The sequence below is a fragment of the Thalassophryne amazonica genome, chromosome 11, assembly GCF_902500255.1.
Source record: "Thalassophryne amazonica chromosome 11, fThaAma1.1, whole genome shotgun sequence".
NCBI classification, from domain to species: Eukaryota; Metazoa; Chordata; class Actinopteri; order Batrachoidiformes; family Batrachoididae; genus Thalassophryne; species Thalassophryne amazonica.
In genome coordinates this window covers 52,855,377-52,877,934 of record NC_047113.1, presented here as the reverse complement: position 1 = coordinate 52,877,934, position 22,558 = coordinate 52,855,377, and the positions used below count along the sequence as shown (strand labels likewise).

General features: G+C 39.7%; 1 protein-coding gene across 1 annotated transcript in view; it reads left to right on the top strand.

The window, feature by feature from the left end:
* The window catches only part of LOC117520354 (transmembrane 9 superfamily member 2), a 30,927-nt gene that overhangs the window by 4,936 nt on the left and 3,433 nt on the right, over positions 1–22,558 (top strand). The window contains 23 exon segments of the mRNA XM_034181682.1: positions 4,333–4,400; positions 4,490–4,515; positions 4,518–4,582; positions 4,717–4,844; positions 4,992–5,121; positions 8,351–8,478; positions 8,675–8,754; positions 8,757–8,788; positions 8,883–8,962; positions 10,142–10,247; positions 15,411–15,455; positions 15,457–15,462; positions 15,820–15,952; positions 16,356–16,475; positions 16,565–16,572; positions 16,574–16,623; positions 16,725–16,791; positions 16,793–16,828; positions 16,830–16,886; positions 17,052–17,183; positions 17,186–17,211; positions 17,325–17,436; positions 17,990–18,161. Coding sequence (XP_034037573.1) covers positions 4,333–4,400; positions 4,490–4,515; positions 4,518–4,582; positions 4,717–4,844; positions 4,992–5,121; positions 8,351–8,478; positions 8,675–8,754; positions 8,757–8,788; positions 8,883–8,962; positions 10,142–10,247; positions 15,411–15,455; positions 15,457–15,462; positions 15,820–15,952; positions 16,356–16,475; positions 16,565–16,572; positions 16,574–16,623; positions 16,725–16,791; positions 16,793–16,828; positions 16,830–16,886; positions 17,052–17,183; positions 17,186–17,211; positions 17,325–17,436; positions 17,990–18,161 — 1,807 coding nt within the window.

Below are 22,558 nucleotides of genomic sequence, written 5' to 3'. Positions count from 1 at the left end.
ACCCAGACGTTTGATCTTCAATGATAAATGAATGCTAAAGAAACGTTTTTTCTAATGTTTTAAAATATCTCTGAATAAAATATCAGTAAAATAATCAAAACATAATTGGGGTATTCAATGTCATACAACTGTTGTGATTTTACTTTTTTTTTTAAAACAATGTAGTTGTCCCACACTATTGCCGTAATTTCCACCACAACACTGTAATGTCCCTAAACAGTTTGTATGAAAGATTGTTTGGGTAGTTTCTATGGAGATAAACAGTGACATCAGAGCACATGTATATAGCGCCAAATCACAACAAACAGTTGCCCCAAGACGCTTTATATTGTAAGGCAATGGTGTGGTGGAAATTACATTTACAAGGCCAATAGTGCCCGTAGTTAAAGAATCAACCATGTGTTTGTACTATACACCAAAATGTCAAATTAATGTTAGCAAGCTTGCCAGGTGATAAAATTGATTATCATGAGTTGATGTCAAAGATGGTCTGTTCAGTGCAGTCAAAAACTTGCATGCTTCACCGATGTGAGCTATGTCCGGGAAATGAGGCACTTGTCTCTTTTCTAGAGGAACGGTTGGCTGTGGCAGGGCTTGAGGAAATTAGATTCAAGCAATGGGTTACCATTGACAGAACTATTGTAGAGCATGTTCTTGATTGTCAGGCCTACACTGAGAAGTTGGCTTCCATGGTTGATAAACTAACCACCCATCACTTTATTGCTAAGAATCAGGGGGCTTTTCTGGAAAAGCTAAAAACTAACGTGGGGAAGATGAATGCATCATTCTGCTTGACTTTGCTGAGAATTACTCGTTTGTAGTACAGGATGTAGCACAGGGTTACCATTGGGATAATTCCCAAGCAACCCTGCATCCCTTTACTGTGTACTACAAGATGAATGATTCCCTGCATTGTCGAAGCATATGTGTAATCAGCAATCACTTGGAACACGACACAATTGCAGTTCATTATTTCCTCACTCAGGTTGTGCCCCTGATCAAAACAGGTATCCCGACAACTTTAAGCAAAGCATATTACTTCAGCGATGGGGCAGCCTCCCAATATAAAAATTTCAAGAACTTTTGCAACCTTCTCCATCACAAGGAAGACTTTGTCATGGAAGCAGAATGGCATTTTTTTGCCACTTCTCATGGAAAGAGTTCTTGCGATGGAATAGGGGGCACAATCAAGCAGGAGGCAGCCAGGCACAGTATGAAAGCAGTTGCTTCAGGTCATATTCTTACTCCCCATGACTTATTTGAGTGGGCTCACGCAAATATCAAGGGGGTTGAGACAATTTTTGTTGAGAGTGAGGATGTTCAGAAGCACTCAAAGCAGCAGCTGAAGAGATTTGAGGGGGCTAAGAAAGTTCTGGGTACCAGGATAACCACTGTTTCAGTGTAACTAGGAATGGTACCATTCTCGTCAAACGTTTGTCGGGTGAAGAGGAGGTCGGATTTGAGTGCGGTACCCCTATACCTGAGCCTCTAAAACTGGCAGACTGTATCCCTGGTCATTATGTGGCCTGCTTGTATGGCCATTGGTGGTTGGCAAATATCATTGAGCAATCTCAAGAGAATGACGATGTCAAAGTTTCATTTATGCAACCCAAATGGACCAGCCTCAAATTTCCACTGGCCTCGTAGGGTGGACGAATGCTGGGTACCTTTGACTCACATTCTCTTGATGGATGCTCCAGACACCACTGGACTTGGAAGGAACTATGTTTTATCTAGTCAAGAAGCTTCCAGAGTGCAGGCATGGTTTGACAGCCTGAAGTTGGCAACAGAGTAGAAGTCAATATTTACAGAGTAGCCTGGCAAAATTGTGGGCTTTTTTTTGTCCAGAACCAGAGGTACAAGTTGATTGTGAATAACAGAATGCATTAGGATGTTAACATAATTAGTTAGTTCAAGGTTTACATATTTTATATTTAAAAAAAAAATGAAAGAGCTGTTGTACATGTATTATTTATGTATTTTAGGTAACTATGCACCATAACTCCTATGTATTGTGTACATTTATGTACATACGACTGTACATTAAAATATGTGCAAAAAGTGGGATATACCCTGAAAAGAGGGCTTTAATTCTATGTGTAGGGGTGTTTGTTTTATATCAGTGGGTAATTTTTCTAGCAGCACATATCAAGAGCTTTTAGATGATACAAAGTTTTTGAAAATCAGAAGATACCCACATGGTGAAAAAAGGGGTCCAAAAGTGCCCCACCCGGCAACCAAGGCTGAAAGGGTTAACATTGCTCTGAAATAAATAACAGCATCAGTCTGGAGTTCACTTCCTTTGGAAGCCCCTGGCATGTGCTTTCCAGAAAACTAAAAGCAAAGCACTATCTTCAATGGTATGTGAGAAAATTGAGCCTATATTCGGCTGATTTTGCTTCAGTACCGTTAAAATTTCAATTTTCACCCTGATCCTGTGTGGCTAGTGGAGGGTTAATGTTTGTAAAAATCATTTTTTGAGTGTTTAAGACAGAGTTAATACATTCTGAAAAAATCAAATTGATATCTTTAGTTTTTGAGTTAGAGCCTTTTAAAAATGCTTACAACCAATAACAAAAGGTTAACGTTGCCATGCCCCCTTTTTCAACAGCCTATAAAATCGGAATGGGTGGAGATATTTAACTGGAACGAAGTGCAATCTTCATCTTACACCTCATACCACAAAATATAAAAAACAAAGCAATTCTGAGATGATAAAACTGGAAGATGTTCTCAATTTGGCTCATTTCATATGGAATGACCCTTAAGTATATCATATAGCAGACAAACAGTGGTATTTGAGAAGTGAAATTAAGTTTATAGGATTCACAGAAAGTGCAATAATTCTTTAAACAAAATTAGGCAGGTGCATAAATTTGGGCACCCCAACAGAAAAAAAAATCAGTGTTTGGTAGATCCTCCTTTTGCAGAAATAACAGCGTCTAAACCCTTCCTGTAGCTTCCAATGAGAGTCTGGATTCTGGTTGAAGGTATTTTGGACCATTCTTCTTTATAAGACATCTCCAGTTCATTCAGGTTTGTTGGTTTCTGAGCCTGGACAGCCCACTTAAAATTACACCACAGATTTTCAATAATATTCAGGTCTGGGGACTGAGATGGCCGTTCTAGAATGTTGTACTTGTTCCTCTGCATGAATGCCTTAGTAGATTTTTGAGCAGTGTTTAGGGTCGTCTTGTTGAAAGATCCAGCCCTGACGCAACGTCAGCTTTGTTACTGATTCATGAACATTGTTCTCAAGAATTTGCTGATATTGACTGGAATCCATGTGACCCTCAACTTTAACAAGATTGCCAGTACCTGCACTGGCCTCACAGCATGATGGAACCACCTCCAAATTTTACTGTAGTAGCAAGCATTTTTCTTGGAATGCTGTGTTCTTTTTCAGCCATGCAAGCGCCCCTTATGTCCGAATAACTCAATTTATGTCCAAATGTGCTTTAGCATACTTCATGTGACTCTGTTTGTGGCGTGTACGCAGAAAAGGCTTCCTCTGCATTACAGCATCATACAGCATCTCTTTGTGCAAAGTGTGCTGTATAGTTGAACAATGCACAGAGACACTATCTGCAGCAATATCATGTTGTAGGTCTTTGGAGCAGGTGTATGGATTGACTATGACTGTTCTCGCCATCCTTAGCATCAGCTTATCTGAGATTTTTTTTGGCCTTTCACTTCGGGCCTTAACTAGTACTGTGCCTGCGGTCTTCCATTTCCTCACTATGCTCTCACAGTGGAAACTGACCGCAGAAATCTCTGAGATAGCTTTTTGTATCCTTCCCCTAAGCCATGATGTTGAACAATCTTTGTTTTCAGGTCATTTGATAGTTGTTTAAATGCTCCCATGTTTCCACTCATTAGAAGAGATGCAATGAGGGGAAACATTTGCAATTAATCACCTTAAATACCCTTTCTCATGATTGGATTCACCTGTGTAAGGAGGTCAAGGGTCAATGAGCTTACCAAACCAATTTTGTGTTCCAGTAATTAGTGCTTGTGTTCAAATCAATAAAATGATGTGTGCCCAAATTTATGCACATGCCCATTTTTGTTTAAATAATTATTGCATACTTTCCGTAAATACTAGAAACTTCATTTCACTTTTCAAATATCAGTATGTTTGTCTGCTATATGATATATTTACTGAAATTTCTGATCCAGACAACCAATGATTTATAAAGGAAAATTATGAAAATGATCAGGGGTGCCCAAACTTTTGCATGCAACTGTATTCTTGTTTATTTTAGCAGGTTTTAGCTGACAGATGAACTGTTTTAGTTTATTACAATTTTACTTGTTTATGTATTTATACAGACAGAAATTCAGCTTTTTGTGAACCGCTTGGACACAGTGGAGTCAGTGCTGCCTTATGAGTATGACGTGTAAGTGACATTTGATGTCTTCTTTTGTGATACATGTCTTAATGTCTTTACTTGAGTAATCATTGTCTTGTGCTGGGGAATTCTTTCAGGTTTGACTTTTGCAAAGATGCAAAGAAATGAGGCCATCTGAGAACCTTGGGCAAGTGCTGTTTGGTGAACGAATCGAGTCATCACCATACAAGGTGTGTGTTGGCATTGAATTTCTTGGCTCAGTTAATTGTTAAAATGTTAGCGCTGAACAAATATTTACATTGCATATCTGTCCATCATCCCTTGTGTATTCTGTTGCTGTAATGTTGCTTGTGTCTTTTTCCAGTTCACTTTCAAAAAAGACCAGAAATGCCAAATAGTGTGCACTAAATCATACAAGAAAGATAACCGTGACGATGTAACAAAATTGGATTTCCTCAAGATGGGAATGCAGCTTAACTATCAGCATCACTGGTGAGGAAGCGATTTGTTCAAATGTGTGGTGTTAATTTACGGGGTATTTGTTTCACTGAGAATTGAAAGTACTGAAGAAATAAGGAACATGTGAAAGTGTACAAAATAAAAAAAAAAGTCATCATGCCATTTTTGGGGTTGTTGCAGGATCATTGACAACATGCCAGTGACATGGTGCTATGATGTGGAGGATGGTCAAAAGTATTGCAACCCAGGCTTCCCTATTGGCTGTCTCGTTACCTCAGATGGCAGAGCTAAAGATGCTTGTGTCATCAATGTGAGTTGTCTTTCTTTGCGTGTTTGAATTTATAATTCACTCATAATGATAATAAATTTACATAATAGATTTACCGTTACTTCCGTAGTACTAACATGACAGAGTGCTTTACAACAAGAGTAAAAAGTAAATTTAAATGAGATCCTGCTTTGACATACAGAGTCTACACACTGTTTCTTTGTAACTCTGAGCTATACCTTGTTGCCTTTTCAGTTCTCCCCTCATTGTGTCCAGTAAAGTTGTATTTAGATGTCAGAGCTGGAATTTTCCTCTTATAATAATTTGCCTTATGTTCTCTGTTGTGCCTTCTGTTCTGTCTTGATGATGATGATTAAAAAAAACCTTTTTTATAGCACTTTCTGGTGCTCATTATGTATTACAACGTACTTTTACATTTAAAAATAACATACAGTAATTAACATAAGAAGCAACCACGCTCATTGACGGGCACCTTACCGACTTTGGGCTGTATGAGATTTTTTTTTGTCTGTAAAATGACAAGGAACTGAATGGGAAGGGATTTCTTTATAGGTTCAGTCTAAGTTCAGTCTTGTGATCAGTTTTGTTGGCTGACTAACTGGATTTTTGCACATCAGTTTTTAGAATTTAGTTGAATGATTGTCTCCCTCTCCCAATGGGGTTTGATAGCAGGATTGACTCTTCAGTCACTGTAGAATCATTAACCCTTTTCATTAATGTCATTGGAATGCAGCAGTGCCTGATTTGTCTTTGGCCCTACCCTTTTCACACTCTACATAATAGGTGTCAAACTGATTCCAGAAAGGGCCAAGAGGGTGCAGGTTTTCTTTGTAACCACCCACTGCACCAGGTGATTTCACTAATTAGCATCACTTTGAGCAGATGGAATGCACTCTCTTGGCCCTTTCTGGAATCAATTTGACACCTATGCTCTACATCCTCCCCCTCAGCTGTGTCATCAGACGGCATGGATTATCATGCCATTGCTATGCTGATGACACGCAACTCTACCTCAGAACCAATCCTACTTACTCTGCATCCTTGCCATCATGTGCATTGGCCACCTGCCTGGAGGGGATAAAGGCGTGGATGAAGCATAACTTCTTACAGCTTAACATTAGGGCTGCAGCTATCGATTATTTTACTAATTGGGTATTCTATCGATTATTCTGGCGATTAATCGAGTAATCGGATAAAAAGTACTTCTGCATTTTTAAACATCAATAGTCCAGGGCTCTCCCTAAGCAATGGCACAATGCCACTGCGCCAAAGTGTTGACATTTTGCTGAAATGGCGATGGGATGTGGCTTTGTTTTTTCTTGGGCATCTTTGTTTTTTTTTGTTTTTTTTTTTGTTTTTTTTGTTTTTTTATAAAGGTTCATGGACTGGTCCCTGATTTTTTTTTTTTTTCTCTTTCTATCCCTCTTTCTCTGCAATTCAGCAGATGCATTTCAGCTGGAGGTTGAACATGCAAGCCTGTTTTTTTTTTATTATTTTATTTAAGTTACCGTGTTTGTGAAGTGTTGTGTGTTGCCCAAAAAAGCAAAAATTAAAAAGTCAAAGACTGTGTGAGTCTGAGGGAAACACAGAAGAAAGAGTGGACTTCTGCTGTTTGTCAATGTAGCCGGGGACAGAGCTGTGACTCGCCTGGTCTGAGAGCCCCTCACACTGGGTAGAGAGAGACAGTAGCTGGTCACTGGGTCCGTGTGTTTTTTAAAAATACACAAACACACTGCTTCGCTTTAAATGCACAGTAAGTCTATTTCAGATGATCAGTGTGGACCATCTTTCTCTTAAAAGGCTTTATTTTACTCTGTCACGTTGGAAAGCGGTAGCTATCGTTGCTATTTGATTAGCTGTTATGCTCCAGTCTTCTTTTTTTTTTCTGTGGCCGTTGCAGCGCCACACACAGGCCTGACATATGTACTACAACGCTAAACGAAGCTTCGAGGCACAGAATTTGCCTCGAACATTTTTTGTAATTGAATTATTCAAGTTACTCGATTAATCGTTTCAGCCCTACTTCTCCAGGATGGAAGCCATCCTTGTCAGTACCCCACACCAGGTTCAGTCAACTTCCATAACCAGCATTTCCTTCTCTGGCCAGGACATGCCCCTTGCAACTTTAGTCACCAACCTGGGTGTTAGCATGGACCATCACCTGTCATATGAGGCTTACATCAAACATCTGTGTAAGACCTTCTACCACCTCAGGAACATTGCCAAACTCAGAGCCATACTTACTCTGGCAGATGCAGAAAGGCTCGTCCACTCCTTTGTCTCCTCCAGGCTGGACTATTGCAGTGCAATGCATCGGGATCCCTAGCAAGAGCATTCAGAAGCTCAAGTACATCCAAATAGTGCCACTAGGATCCTGATGAGGATGCGTAAATACGATCACATCGCCCCCATTCTTAAGTCACTCCACTTGCTTCCTGCCTTCCCTTCAGGATTGAGTACAAGGTTTCCCTCCTCACTTATCACTGCATCCATGGTAATGCTCCTCCCTACTTCAAGGAGCTCCTTAACCCCCAAACTGCCACATGCAACCTCCGCTCTGGAACTGCTAACATTTAAAAAAAAAACCCAGGACTAAGCTTCGGATCATAGGAGACCAGGCTTTCTGCGCCCAGTCTGTGGAATGCTCTCCCTGAGCATCTGAGAATGCCACAGTCTGAACATTTCTTTAAACAAAGACTGAAAACCCATTTATTTATTAGAGCTTTTTCTTAGACCTTTTATAATTGATCCTATCATTTTTACCTCGAATAATTGCTTTATTTTTACCTCAAGTTTTTGCCATGTTTCATGTAGTTATTTTATGGTTTTATGTTCTTATTCTAGCATTTAATGTTTTTAACCTGTAGCACTTGGAAATGATCGAATGTAAAGTGCAATATAAATAAAATGTAGACTTTTGGATATGGGGAATCAAACAAATCTGTGTCTGTATCCATCTAGATAGAGAAAATAATCAGATAAGGAAAAAGGTTTGAAATTACACAAAAATTGAAGATAAGCATTTATTTTGGTGAATTTATACAGAGGAATTGTAATTCTTAAATCAATCCATATTACAAATCTAAAACTGAATAGACACTGATCCATTCTCTACCTGAAATATTTTGGACAGAAACCAGAAATGTAAGTTAGTCTATTGAATCAAAGTCCGTAGCAGAAGAGTAATATTTTGAAGTGATCATGGAAGACACTTTGTATGATGATTGTAACAATGATTTGAACTGCCTAGGCCGAGTTCAACAAGAAGAACACATTTTACGTCTTCAACCATGTGGACATCAGGATCACTTACCACAGCGGAGAATTAGAAGGATGGACCGGGGCTCGGCTAGTCAGTGCCACTCTGGAGCCTAAGAGGTAAATGCTCAACGTTGGATACAGATAGGTGACACTATAATTAGCTTTTGGTATAATGTGGTTCAGTATATTGCAGCTGACTTGTTCATACTCCAGAATTGGTTGTATTAGTAGCCGGATGTATGTACTAATTGTCAACAAGTGGCTGGATGTATGTGCTAATTGTCAACAAGTGTTTGTGTTTTGATTACAACAGCATCAAACATGTGGATGAGGCGCATCCAACTTGTGATGGAGGCACCCCAGTGGAGATTCCTGTTGAATTTGAGAATGATGTTAAATAACTTACTCTTACTCTGTGACTTTTGAGGTAAGTTTCCAAATGGCATGAACATAATCTTGTCTGCAAATAAACACATCCAGACATTGTTAGTGTTTGCAATATTTTTTTGCATTGTTTTCAGGAAAATAATAAAATCAAGTGGGCCTCCAGGTGGGATTACATCTTGGTGTCCATGCCTCACACCAATATCCAGTGGTTTAGGTATGAGGAGATTTTCCGTACTGCGTGGCATCAGATCAGTAGCTCACTTGGTGCTTTTCATTTTACATTGTCTTTTTTTTTTTTTTTTTCTTCTTCAAATTTTTATTTGGAAACATTGGGAAAATTACAAGACATACACTGATATTCCCTCATGGTCACAGAACTAGTATGTGACCAGTGGCCAATTCCATTCGCAACACTTTAAAAAAGTAAATAAATAAAAACTAGAACATTGGATGCATTGTGACAAAAATCAGAAATCACCAAGGGAGTTAATTGTCGTGTCTAAAATATAAATTAAAAGAAAAGAAAAATTCTTACTATTCCAAATACATTTTATTTATACTGACATGTCTTGTGCATTCAGGGTTTCTGCATATTGCCTTTGGTTAACATAAATATAAAATAACCATTTTGACCAAAGCGTTGAACATTCGTTCATCTGTAACCGGAGCAAAAAAGTCATTCTTTCCATCTGGAATATTTTGTTCACAATATCTATCCATTTTCCAAGATTAGGTGGTTCAGGGAGAAAAGTTCTATATAAATAAGTATTGTTCAATTGCATTTCAGTCTTACCCATAATTAAAGAAATAATTTCAAAAGGTATTGTAACACTAAATAGAGATTCCATATTTTTGTGTAGGTCCTCCCAGAATATTTTTTTATTATTGGGCAGTCTCAAAATATGTGCCAGTGATCGGCATTTTGGCTTCCACACTGTCTCCAGCACTTAAACTCCTCCTCATTACCATGAATCTTTTGCTTTGGAGTAAAAAAAAAAAGAAAAAAAAAATCTGATTTAGCATTTCCAGTTGAATTCTCTCCAGGAATGTGAATTTGTCCATTTCTATGCAGATGTACATTAACCCCGCCATTCTTCATCAATCATTATAATGGTGCCATCCTTTTCCCTTTTCATATTCACATTGTGTTGAATGAGTTTTTGCTTATAAACTATCGAGATATTAGACCTTTTTTGATTTTGCACTGTATGAATTTAGTGTTTCCTTGAGCACCAGTTCCTGCACATCCAGAGGGAAACTTATTTCTTCATTAATATACTGGCACAATTGCAAATATCTATAGAAATCTTGTTTTTCTACATTATGACTGTTCATGAGAGTTTAAAAAGCATTTATTCATTTTTCTATTACATTGTCTTTTGTGTTTGTGTAGCATCATGAACTCCTTGGTCATTGTTCTCTTCCTATCTGGGATGGTTGCCATGATCATGCTGAGAACCCTGCACAAGGATATTGCACGATACAACCAAGTAGACCAGGTAAAAGCAATGTTGAACAACCAGCTGTAGCACCATTGCATACATACATGTAACACAGTAGTGCAATGATGTGATTCTGGAAAAATCCAAGTTGAAGAAACAAAATGAGTACAGACAGCATGAATCTTTTTTCCTTTCTTTTTGTGTGCATGTGTGTTATTGAGGATTCCAAATTAGCCATTTTCTCTTTGAGGTGGGGCCTCAATCTTCAACATAACAGCTTTTTAGGAGCTTGAAAACCGGCCTTAGCGAGACAGTGATGCAATTTTGCATTGGGGTTTAAAAGGGTTGTGAGATAGTAATTGTAACAGTTTATGCCTATAAAAATTACTAAAATGGTATTCTTTAAACCAGTAGTAGAAACTAATCTCTACAGCATGCCAAATGAAATAAAAATACAAATTTCAAAATGAAGGTTTGTGTAAATAATTGCTGACAAAAGTAAATCATCACTTACGGCCAGTTTTGTTGAGACAAGTCAGGGGATGGATACATAAACATTTCCAAGTTGCTGAATATGTCTTGGGGTTCATTTACATGTTAAGAAATACAAGCAGTATGGTACAGTGTGGTAAATCTGGGTCAGTTCTCAAAAACTGCAAGAAGGAGACCAATGAGAAAGACATCAAGACAACCCTGAAGAAATTATAGACCTCTGTGTCTGGGATTGGAGAAATTGTGCATAGTGCAAGTTTTACATTTTGCTTCACCAGTTGTACAGCTTCATGAAGAAGACCTGAAAGTTCAGCTACAATTTGCCAATAAGTACATCTGAGATGCAGGCCTTGATATGATCTGTTTTGTTGAATGAAAAATACTTCTCTTCCAGCCCACTATGAAACTGTGGTCAATGCATCATTTAAAAGTTGCACAGTTTCTCTATTTGTGAGAGCTGCCTATTTGAAACAGATTTATCAGACAGTACCATGCTGTTTGATTCTTAATACTGATATAATTGAAATCCAGACATAATCATTAAATTGGTAATGTTCATGTATCCATCCCCTGACTTAAAGTATCTCAAGAAAACTGGGGGTAAAAGTGATATGTTTGTGTTATGCTAAAGGCTGCCATTACTTATGCAACCCATCATTTTGGCTTATAATTTTTATTTCATTTGTCATGTTGTAAAGATTAGTTTTCACTGAGAGTGGCCAAGTGGTTAGTGCACTTGGGCTTCAGTGTGGAAGGTTCTCTGTTCGAACCTCTTCCCTGCCCACTTTCCTCCAAGTAATGTGGAGTTGCGTCAGGAAAGGCATCCGGCATAAAACTCTATTCAGCGTGCAGAATCTGCCTTGGATTTGCTATGGCAACCCCAAGTGAAAACAAGGAAGCAGCCAAAGGGGTTTACTTTTTATATACAGAAGGCTGATTTTTATGCATGTATATATGTCTCGACAGTGCATCAAATAAAATAAATGGGGATAATAAGTATTTGATACACTGTCAATTTTGCAAGTTTTCCCACCTACAAAGAATGGAGAGGTTTGTATGTTTTGTCGTTGGTACACTTCAACTGAGAGACAAAAAATAAAAAAAAATCCGGAAAAATCACGTATGATTTTTTTTTAATCATTTGCATTTTATTGCATGAAATAAGTATTTGATACAGTAGGAAAAACATAACTTAATATTGGTTACAGAAACCTTTGTTTGCACTTACAGAGGTCAGACTTTTCCTGTAGTTCTTGATGTTTGCGCACTGCAGCAGGGATTTTGGTCCACTCTCCATACAGATCTTCATCCCAGCTTTCCAATTTGAGTTTGAGCTCCCTCAAAGATTTTCTATTGAGTTAACGTCTGGAGACTGGCTCAGCCACTCCAGGACCTTGAAATGCTTCTTACGAAGCCACTCCTTAGTTTCCCTGGCTGTGTGTTTCGGGTCATTGTCATGCTGGAAGACCTAGCCGCAACCCTCTTCAATGCTCTTACTGAGGGAGGTTGTTTGCTAAAATGCTTGTGATACATGACAGGCATTGACATTAAGCTTTTAGAGTACTTTGTCCATAGGACAAGTAACCCTGGCAGTTTACTTGTCTTCTAGGATAAGCTGGTTGTCCGGACATGGCGCGAGCCGCGTGAAGCGTGCCAAAGGCACGTGATACATGCACCAATGGCGCCTGTCACCTAGGGTTGTCTGGGGGCATGACTACTGTGGAAGTACTGAAATTACACTTTTTCATAAATTGCTTCTCTCCTGTGTGGGTGGTAAAATTGAATTTCCAAAAAATAAATTTTATCACATATTGCATGCATAGCCTCTAGCCTTTTAATCCGTTAACCAAGACATACTCATAATGTTTCTCTACTGCCATTGTTCATAATTGGGGAAAAAAATTTAAATAATTGGTAAATGGCAATATGCATCTGCTTCTTTCCTGTGTTTTCTGAATTCATCACTGTTCAATGTATGATCACTTGCCAGTATGTATTTTATAAATCAAATTATTTTATTTACAACATTTAAAAATGCCTTACTGGTCCGCAATTTAAGGAAAACCCCGACAGACTGTGTCCATCTTTCCTTTCTCTCATACCTCTTCTTTGAAGCTCTACACTTGCTGGGGTTGATGCTTTGCATTTGGTGTTTTCCCTGGTAGCTGGCCCGGTTTTGGAGGTTTTAGAAAAGACATTCTGTTCAATATGTTCTTCAACAGAGCGTTAATCGATGTGATGTTCGTTATCTAATGTTTCCCGTTACAGCATCTTGCAAGAAGATCTACGAACGCACACTCCATACAGTGGTCTCATGCACACATGATACAGGGTTCTCCCCAGCAATTTTTAGTATGGCGGTGCTGTTGGCAATTATCACCCAGGCGGTGCGTTGCAAGTCATTTTGACTGGTTTTAGATGCATTGAAAGCAAGAATAATAGACAAAAAATGTACACTTATGTTGTAATAGCAAGTTCTTTTTTTGTGTTTTCTGTCTATGTTAAGAAAATAAATGACATTGAAAAGTTTAAAAACACATTAATATTTGATGGACATAACATTGCTCTCTTCTTTGAAAATGGCCACACTGTACCTTAGTCCAGTAAGAGTCCAGGCAGAGTTTTTCTGTCATGTTGACAGTTTAAGCTTTTTTTTTTTTTTTTTCTTCAACATTTTTGAGTGAATTGCATACTTATTTAAAAAAAAATATGGACTGATTTGATTGTGAAATCAATCATATTTATTGCCAAGTAAGTTCTCACATACAAGGTAATTTGATCTGGTGGTCGCTCGTAGCATAAAAAACAATAAAAAGAAATGAAAAAAAAATTCTGGAAGAAGTAAAGGAGTAAATCTGCTCTTTTAAAGATGAATCCTGGATGAAAAAAAATATTTCTGATCAGTTTTTTGCACTTTACTGTTTCAATTGAGGCTGTGGTGAAAATTGAAATTAAAATTGTTTTGCTGCTTTTTTACGTCTAATACTTTTTCCTTCTCCTTCCCTCCCTCTCTCTCTCCTCTTTTCTCCTCTGTCTCTTTCTTTCTCTGGCTCTGTGTGAGGGAACGAGACTCTTCACTCTCACACCGTATTGAGCAAACTTTGGAAACATGAAGGCTTTCAACTATAAAATAAACCTATAAAATGATTTCTGGAGCTATACAAGCAGAAGGAGCTCGTTTTAATGTGAAGACTTTGACGGAGTTTTTTTTTCCGCTGCGGCGCTGCTCGGCTCTCTGTTTGCGGGGGAGGGGGAGCGGCCAGTGCAGCACAAACAGCCTGGCTGTATTTTAAAAAACTACCTGATAGCAGGACAGAATGTGACGGCGCTGTCAGAACACTGTGGGTGCGGCGCTGTTGTTCCATTGTTTGGGGAGAACTCTGTGTTATCATGTTTTCCGATTGTCCGCTGCATGGAGAGTGGCAGGAAAAACTGAAGACACTTTCCCTCGCGAGGTGCGAGAAGAATTTGAATGTTTTAAACCAAAAGAAAAAGCCACTTGTCCGGTCGGACAACGATTAGAGCTACTGCTTGTCTGATCACATTTTACACTTGTCCTGGACAATCGGACAAGCGTTAATGTCGATGGTGGCATGACCCCATCCATCCTCCCTTCAATACGGTGCAGTCGTCCTGTCTCCTTTGCAGAAAAGCACCCCCAAAAATGTTTACACCCCCATGTTTCACAGTTGGGATGGTGTTCTGGAGGTTGTTCTCATCCTCTAAACACGAGTGGAGTGAGTGGAGTTGATACAGAAAGCTCTATTTTGGTCTCATCTGACCACATGACCCCCATGCCTACTCTGGATCATCCAGATGGTCACTGGTGAACTTCAAATGACTCTGGACATCTGCTGGTGTGAGCAGGGGGACCTTGCATGCCTGCAGGATTTTAAACCAAGACGGTGTAGTGTGTTACTCATGTACTCTTTGTGACTGTGGTCCCAGCTCTCTTCAGGTCATTGACCAGGTCCTCCTGTGTAGTTCTGGGCTGATTCCTGACATTTCTCAGAATCATCCTTACCCCACGAGTTGAGATCTTAAATGGAGCCCCAGGCCAAGGAAGCTTGACAGTCATCTTGTGTTTCTTCCATTTTCTATTTTGCCTTCTTACCAAGCTGCTTGCCTGTTGTCCTGTCGTCCATCCCAGCCTTCTGCAGGTCTACAATTTTGTCCCTGGTGTCCTTAGACAGCTCTTTGGTCTTGGCTGTGGGAGATAGGTTGGAGTGTGATTGAGTGTGTGGACAGGTGTCTTTTATACAAGTAATGAGTTCGAACAGGTGCAGTTCATACAGGTAAAGAGTGCGGAACAGGAGGGCTTCTTAAAGAAAATTAACGGGTCTGTGTGAGACAGAATTCTTGTTGGTTGGTAGGTGATCAAATACTTCATGCAATAATGCCAATCAATTATTTAAAAATCATACAACTTGCTTTCCTGATTTTTTTTTTATTATTTTTTAGATTCTTTCTCTTATAGTTGAAATGCACCCTGCGATTAAAAAATTAGACCTCCAGTTCTTTGTAGTTGGGAAAACTTGCAAAATTGACAGTGTATGAAATACTTACTTTCCCTACTGTGTGTGTATGTATATATAAATTTGTTGTTTCAGTATTCAGATGTGGCAACAGCTCATAGGTTGGACACCATTGTATTTAAATCCTGCACTATTTGCCAACAGCACACTTGCAGACAACCCAGAAATTTGAATATGTTGTTACATTTCACAGGCAGACTTGATAAAGCTTCCATCATCCCAGGGAAAAACCACTCTAACCATATGTAAGCTTATTGAAAGCAGTTTTCAAACCTTTTGTGTTAATTCGGTGTTTGGCTTTGTGGTTTAAAGTGATAATCACCAGAAACTGTAAATTGTGGTGTGGCTCATTTCTCATGTAGTTCCAAAACAGCCGGGCTTACTTTAAAAATGGCTGAAGAGCTTTCACAAAAACTCACAGCCTCTTTTAAACCAAACCTTTTCAGTTCACATTGATTTACTATCTTGTTCGAATGTGCATTACTGCTTGGTGGTTGGTTTGCCTTTTACTTAATCATTAGTTGTTACTTAATACATTTTTGTATGCGATATGTGTTGCTGTCATTTTATTTATTATTTATTTTTTTAATCTGACTTCACAGGAGGATGCGCAGGAGGATCGGGGTGGGAAGCAGGTGCATGGAGATGTATTCCGTCCACCCAGGAAAGGCATGCTACTGTCTGTGTTCCTTGGTCAGGGCACCCAGATCTTCATCATGACCTTCATCACGCTGTGTAAGAGCTGTGTTATATGAAGCGGCACTGTGGACCACATTTAAAAGTCACAGACAATAAAGTGACCTAATGTTCATAATGACCACAGACCGCTTACTGTCTTCACGGAATGCACACAAAGCAAATGCTGTTTCCCTTAAAAAAAAATAAAATAAAGAATTGTTGAATTATACTTTATGCAGTGAGCCAAGGAAACAATTATCACCTGATTTCCACCCCCCCCACCACACACTTTTATTTTATTTTTTTTTGTTGGTGATTACTCGGCCCACTAATTGAGACTGCACTGCTATCCATCTATGAGTAGGGCTTATGGAAAGCAGTGTGTATTTATATTTCAGTACATAATTTGCATTTGTGCAGGTACGACTGAGTGCATTGATGACTTGTTTGTCTGCTCTAGTCTTGGCCTGTCTGGGCTTCTTGTCGCCAGCCAACAGAGGTGCTCTTATGACGTGTGCTGTGGTCCTCTGGGTGCTGCTGGGCACCCCTGCTGGCTATGTATCTGCACGACTCTATAAAAGTAAAGACCAACTTCATTCAAAGCGGAGTCTTTTCCATCCAGTCTTCTTACTTGACTTATTCTTTCTCCTTTGTCCTACCTGTTTGTAGCATTCGGAAGGTGAGAAGTGGAAGACAAACGTCTTGTTGACGGCACTCTTGTGCCCAGGGTAGGTTAGGTTTTACTCTGTAGGCTGTTGGACTGTCATGTTCATGTTGTTATATATTTTGGTTTTCTTGTCCTGGTCCTCTTTCCTTTTCTGGCCCTTAGCATTGTGTTTGCAGACTTCTTCATGATGAACCTGATCCTCTGGGTGGAGGGTTCCTCTGCAGCAATCCCCCTTTGGCACTCTAGTTGCTATTTTAGCCCTGTGGTTTTGGAATTTCTGTGCCCCTCACTTTCATTGGAGCCTACTTTGGATTCAAGAAACCTGTGAGTTTTGGGTCTTTGTTTAGGAATTTGTCTGTATTGACATTATGTTTCACTACTGCAAAAGTATAATTGAGATGTTTGCAACCCGATGTATAGACACTGCAGGAAACTAAACGTGTTTTAGTGCTCTAAAACCACTTCATACTTTCATTCTGATTTTGTCAGGCTATTGAGCAACCAGTGCGAACAAAACCAAATCCATCGTCAGATCCCAGAGCAGTACATATCGTTACAAAGCCTATACCTGGTATCGTTATGGGTGGAATTCCTCCTTTTGGTTGCATTTTTCATCCGAGCTAGCTTCTTTAATCCTCAACAGCATTTGGTAAGAAGACAGGAATCCTGTTATTCCTGTATTGGGTTAGGAGCAGGTACTTGTGTAAGCAAGTTGGAGCCTTGTTCCACGTTAATAATTAGTAAGGGTTGTTTGTGTCTTAGGTCGCACCAGATGTACTACATGTTTGGTTTTCTGTTCCTGGTTTTCATTATTCTACTCATCACTTGCTCCGAGGCCACAATTCTGCTCTGCTACTTCCACCTGTGTGCTGAGGTACCTGAATGAGAGTTTTTAGCTCTCTCTCACTTTTTAACTGAGGGTTGTTGTTGGGGGGGGCTTTAAAACAATTTCACTTGAAGTAACGCATACTAGAACTTCTTAACACATTCCTCTGACATAAATGGTAAGCTGTGGATAATGATATGACCCCAAGCAGAAATGCCGTTTCCATGCTGCTGAATTGCTTGTGTGTATGTATGTGTATATATGTATGCGCGCACACACACACACACACACACACACACACACAGTTAACCCATTTTCTTCATTGTAAGTTGTTTTTTTGTTGTTTTAGACTGTGTGCTGAATAAATTCATTCATTTATTCATTATGTGTGTGTGTGTGTGTATATGCTATTGACCTTACAATATTATTCATAAATAAAATTGGACTTGTCAGCATCAGTACAAATTACTTATTCAGTTCATATAATTTATATAGTGCCAAATCACGTCAGTCATCCTAAGGTATTTTTTATGTGGTATTTAACACAATCCAGATTTCTTTTAGCTACATGATCCCGATATGTTTTTTTTTTTTTTTCCAGGATTATCACTGGTGGTGGCGCTCTTTCCTGACCAGTGGATTCACAGCAGTGTATCTATTTATCTATGCTGTGCATTACTTCTTTTCCAAGCTGCAAATAATTGGAGCAGCCAGCACCTTCCTCTATTTTGGATACACAATGATTATGGTCCTCATCTTCTTCCTTTTCACAGGTGAGGTATCTAAGCTACATATAAGCCCTTTGGCAACCACAGCTCTTTCCAGCTTGTCTAGTTTCATTGCGTGTGTTGGGTGGGGCTTTTACTATGATAATGGTGTATTTAATGTCCACTGAATGTATGCATAAACTTGTTACAATCATTGGGCACCTGCTGCTGTTCATCTGTTGTCAGAGTGAGAGCAAGGTGTCTGTGGCTTTGTTTGCCAGTTAGGAGGCACGTTTTATCAACTGCATTGTGAAGATGCAGGATCACCATCCTGTTCCTGGTGAAAAAGCAGAGCAGGATGTTACCTGTCATCATGCAATATTTGTTGGCTTATATTTTAAAGCCAAGCCTGAGCAGTTAAGTCTGTAGTAGTACTGAGTGGCACTGTGTCCTGTGAAGTTAAATAGTATTTATTCACATATCTCATTGAGCTGTCCATCTGTGAGTCCCTTTGAAGTTTGTTTGGAATCATAGACTATGGGCAATGAGAGTAGCGCATTCTAAGTCCCTCTTGGTCAGTTCTAGTTTTCTAGACTTAATTGGGTCAGTATTGCTGTCAGTGGTTTGGTGTTTTTGTGACTTCCTTATTGCTTTAGATCTAAAGCTACGGCTCCCACATCTTTTCATTAACTTAGACAATAGGTCTATATGCGCACAGAATCCTGAGTACACCTGTTAAAGTTGTTGTTAATATATAGCTGTATGACTGAAAGTAATCTTTTGGCATTTGCAAAGAGTAGCTGGCGCTGGTCACATGGAAGCTAATAATCAGAATGCGTGGGCTGCAACAAAATTTTTATATTAAGTTATTATTGACTTAAAGTAGTAGATGTGTAAGATATTTATTTGTTTTATTATGAAGATTATGTTCTGATTAGTCAACTAATCTTAAAAAAAAAAACAAAAATCCTACAATTAATGTTTCAATGTCACATCTCCAGGAACCTCCTTCCTAGTTTACTTCTGACAGGCACAGACGAGCAAAGTTAATTTGACACCTTGAGGGTTAAAGGCCCGGTCACACAGCACTTGAAGGGCAATGAAGCCCAAATGAAACAGAAATCTGGACTTTAGTTAGCATCGTTTAACCTTTGCGCAGCTTCGTTCCTGCAGCTGACGCTTTGTCAGGATTAAACTGTTGAAAAATTTGAATGAATGCCACCGGAAACCTCAGTTCGTCCGTATTTCATTTTGCTGTAGTTTTTTTACTTTATTCGTTTGCTTAGTTGAATGTTTCATGCAGTACAGAAGTAGTTTGTGAGCGCTGCTGCCCGCTGCTGCATTCAAGTACCACTGGAAATTACAGGGCAGACTCAGCCTGTTTGCTTGGATTTTTTTTTTTATCTTGGTGGGGGGGTGACTGTGCTCAGGCAGGTTCTATAGGCCAGAATTAATCTTGTGTGTGGATACAATTATTTTTGACACATGCAACTGCTGAATTTGAAATAAAAAAAAGTTTGTGTAATTTCTGATGGTACTTGAACAGCAGGTGGACCCACCGACTTGCGCACACATCTCCACAGTGGGTCGGATCATGCGCTTCCGTTTGCAGTTTCTCCAGGACTTAGGTGCTACAGTGCTCCGTCCCAGCACCGAGTCCTGGAGCGCAGAGATGCAGACACACACTGCTACAGCAGTGGCTCCAAGCGGCGTTTCGTTTAAAGCGCAGAGATTGTTAGCTTCGGTTTCATTTTGTTCCTCTTTCGTCCCTTTTGCAATCTCGGTTCGCACGCTATTCGGTGATAACGCTCGTTCGGCGCCACCTTTTCTCAACAATTTGACTTTTTTTTTTTTTTTTACTTTTTTCCCTTTGTTCAGGAATCGCTGTGTGACTGGCCCATAACTTAACACAGAGCCTGCTTCTCACTAATGGGCAACAAATCTGTATACTCAAGAACCCTTAAATTATTATGATTTATTCTGGGTTTAAGGGTTCTTGAGTAGACAGGATTTTTCTTTTATAGATTTTTTTTTTTTTTTTTTTTTTTTTTTTTTTTTCCTCATGGATGATGGAACTTTTTTTTTTTTTTTAAGTAAAGATGCTGTTGTGGGACTTAATTGATTATACTCCCTGCAAACAAAAACATGGGGTAGGAGTATGTCAGAATCACCCCGCCTGTTTGAGTCTTGTAAGCACAGCTCATCAAAGAATGAAGGACATTATTCTGGTGTAAGATCCTCAACGGAGGCTAAAGCCTGGTCCCACCGAATAAGCCATGAATAATGAGCCACACATGGCTGTGTCAGCAGTTATTCAAAGAATGACCCACGTTTTCATCTATCACGTATCCACTATGATGGTGTCTCTCTGTACCCAGCGTGTGCCACGTAACAGCTCTAGTGAGCCACAACCGACCTGTCATTAGAGCCTTGAATGGCTCGCATCAGCCACACTAAGCCACGTAGCGCCATGATAACGCCATGTTGGCGCACGTTTAAGCAGGGGTTTGGTCCAAACCTCCAGCCCTCCCACACCTGGTCCCTTTAAAGTGTGGGTCTTCAATTCACAGCAGCATTTAAAGATGGCACATTTTTTAAATGCAGTCCAAAAATAGATGCTCCAGTACAGACCCACGGTTGTGCGCTGTGCGCCAGGCTGCTGTCCCCCTTAATTCACCAGACCAGCTAGAACCGAACCAAGGGTTCCTAGACAGCCACCTCTGTGCTCCTCGCTGGCTCAGCGGCTTGCTGGCTTTTTTTCTTCTGCAGCTTTAAACACATACCGTGATCCCACTTTTAACTTTGTGTTCGTCCAGTTATTTCTACAAAATCGCTCTTTTGCGTGCACTGCTGTCCATTCATGGACAGCCACCTCTGTGCTCCTACTCACTGGCTTCCTTTCCATCCGTGGCTTGCTGGCTTTATTTTTCCCTGACTTTAAACAGTCATTTTTACACCGTGATCCCACTTTAACTTTGTGTTTATTCATTTATTTCTGCAAAATCGCTCTTTTGCGTGCGGTGCTGTTCTGCATACAGAATGAGGTGGCTGCTTTTATATACACATAATTTCTTTATTTCTTCCGCAGCTTACAAGTCACCGTGATACAACTTTTAACTTTATGTCTCATTAAATGAAGATAATGCTTCTAAGAGCCACGAAACTCCCAGGATAGTTGAAGAAACCCTGTCCTAGCAAAGAAAACATGCTTGTGTGGCTCATTATTTGGTGGGACCCAGACCTTAACTAATTTTGTCTAACTGATGCCATCACCACATGAATATCAGCAGAACTCTTCTAAGCTGCTTTAAATGATATCGGTGACATTTTGCACAATGTAACACACGTATGAAGTGTGATTGTCTTTCTTCATGTTGCACCATCCTGCATGTACTATTGCAGATGTGCACATCCTGCAGTGACGATGTTCAAAACAGTATGAAGTGTGCAGCACAGTAATCATGGTCAATGTGGTAGTCCAGTCCAAATGCAGTACCCCCCGTTCCCTAATTAGGTAACGGCTGCATTGAGGGCCTGTTGCACACCTCGGCAGCACCCAGGGCTGTGTAATGTCATATTTTTCATGACGTTGAAAGGATGCAGCATCTCTGCACCATGGTATTTCTTGTGTTGTCAGTAAAGCGATAGCTCGCATCGTCGCTCATCTTCATCTGCAGCGACGTCTGACACCTTAAAAACGGAGTTGTAAGTAGCAAAGGAAAGAGATGTCTGGAGATTAGAACCAAGAAATAATCCAAGGATTCAAGTCAGATTATCATTTTCTTTCCTCATTTCATTTTTCATCTAAATAATCCTATTCGCTGTCATTTCCCTTTTAAGTCTTTATTTTCTTGTCTGTTGTGTTATACCCTCCTTTGATCACAGATTAGTTCTGAAGTGGTTTGGTGTTGTAACTACAAAACCAGAGTGTTCTGCAGTTACATATGGATGAATTGATAACAAGATTCTGACCTGTCCTGGGTATTTACAGTGCATCCGTAAATTATTCACAGTGCTTCACTTTTTCACATTTGCTATGTTACAGCCTTATTCCAAAATAGAAAGTAAATTCCTCCCCCCCCCCCCCCCCCAAAAAAACAAAAACAATTCTTCACACCACATAATGACATGGAAAAAAAATTATTACAAATAAAAAACCTAAATCACACACATGTACATAAGCATTCACACCATCTGCTCAAGTACTTTGTTGATGCACCTTTGGCAGCAATTACAGCCTCACATCTTCTTGAATATGATGCTACAAGCTTGGCGCACCTATCTTTGGACAGTTTTGCGCCATTCACTTTGCAGCACCTCTCAAGTTCCAGCAGGTTGGATGGGGTGCATCTGTGCACAGCCATTTTCAGATCTCTCCATAGATGTTCAATTAGATTCAGGTCTGAGCTCTGGCTGGGCCACTCGGGGACACCGAGTTGTCCTGAAGCCACTCCTTTGATATC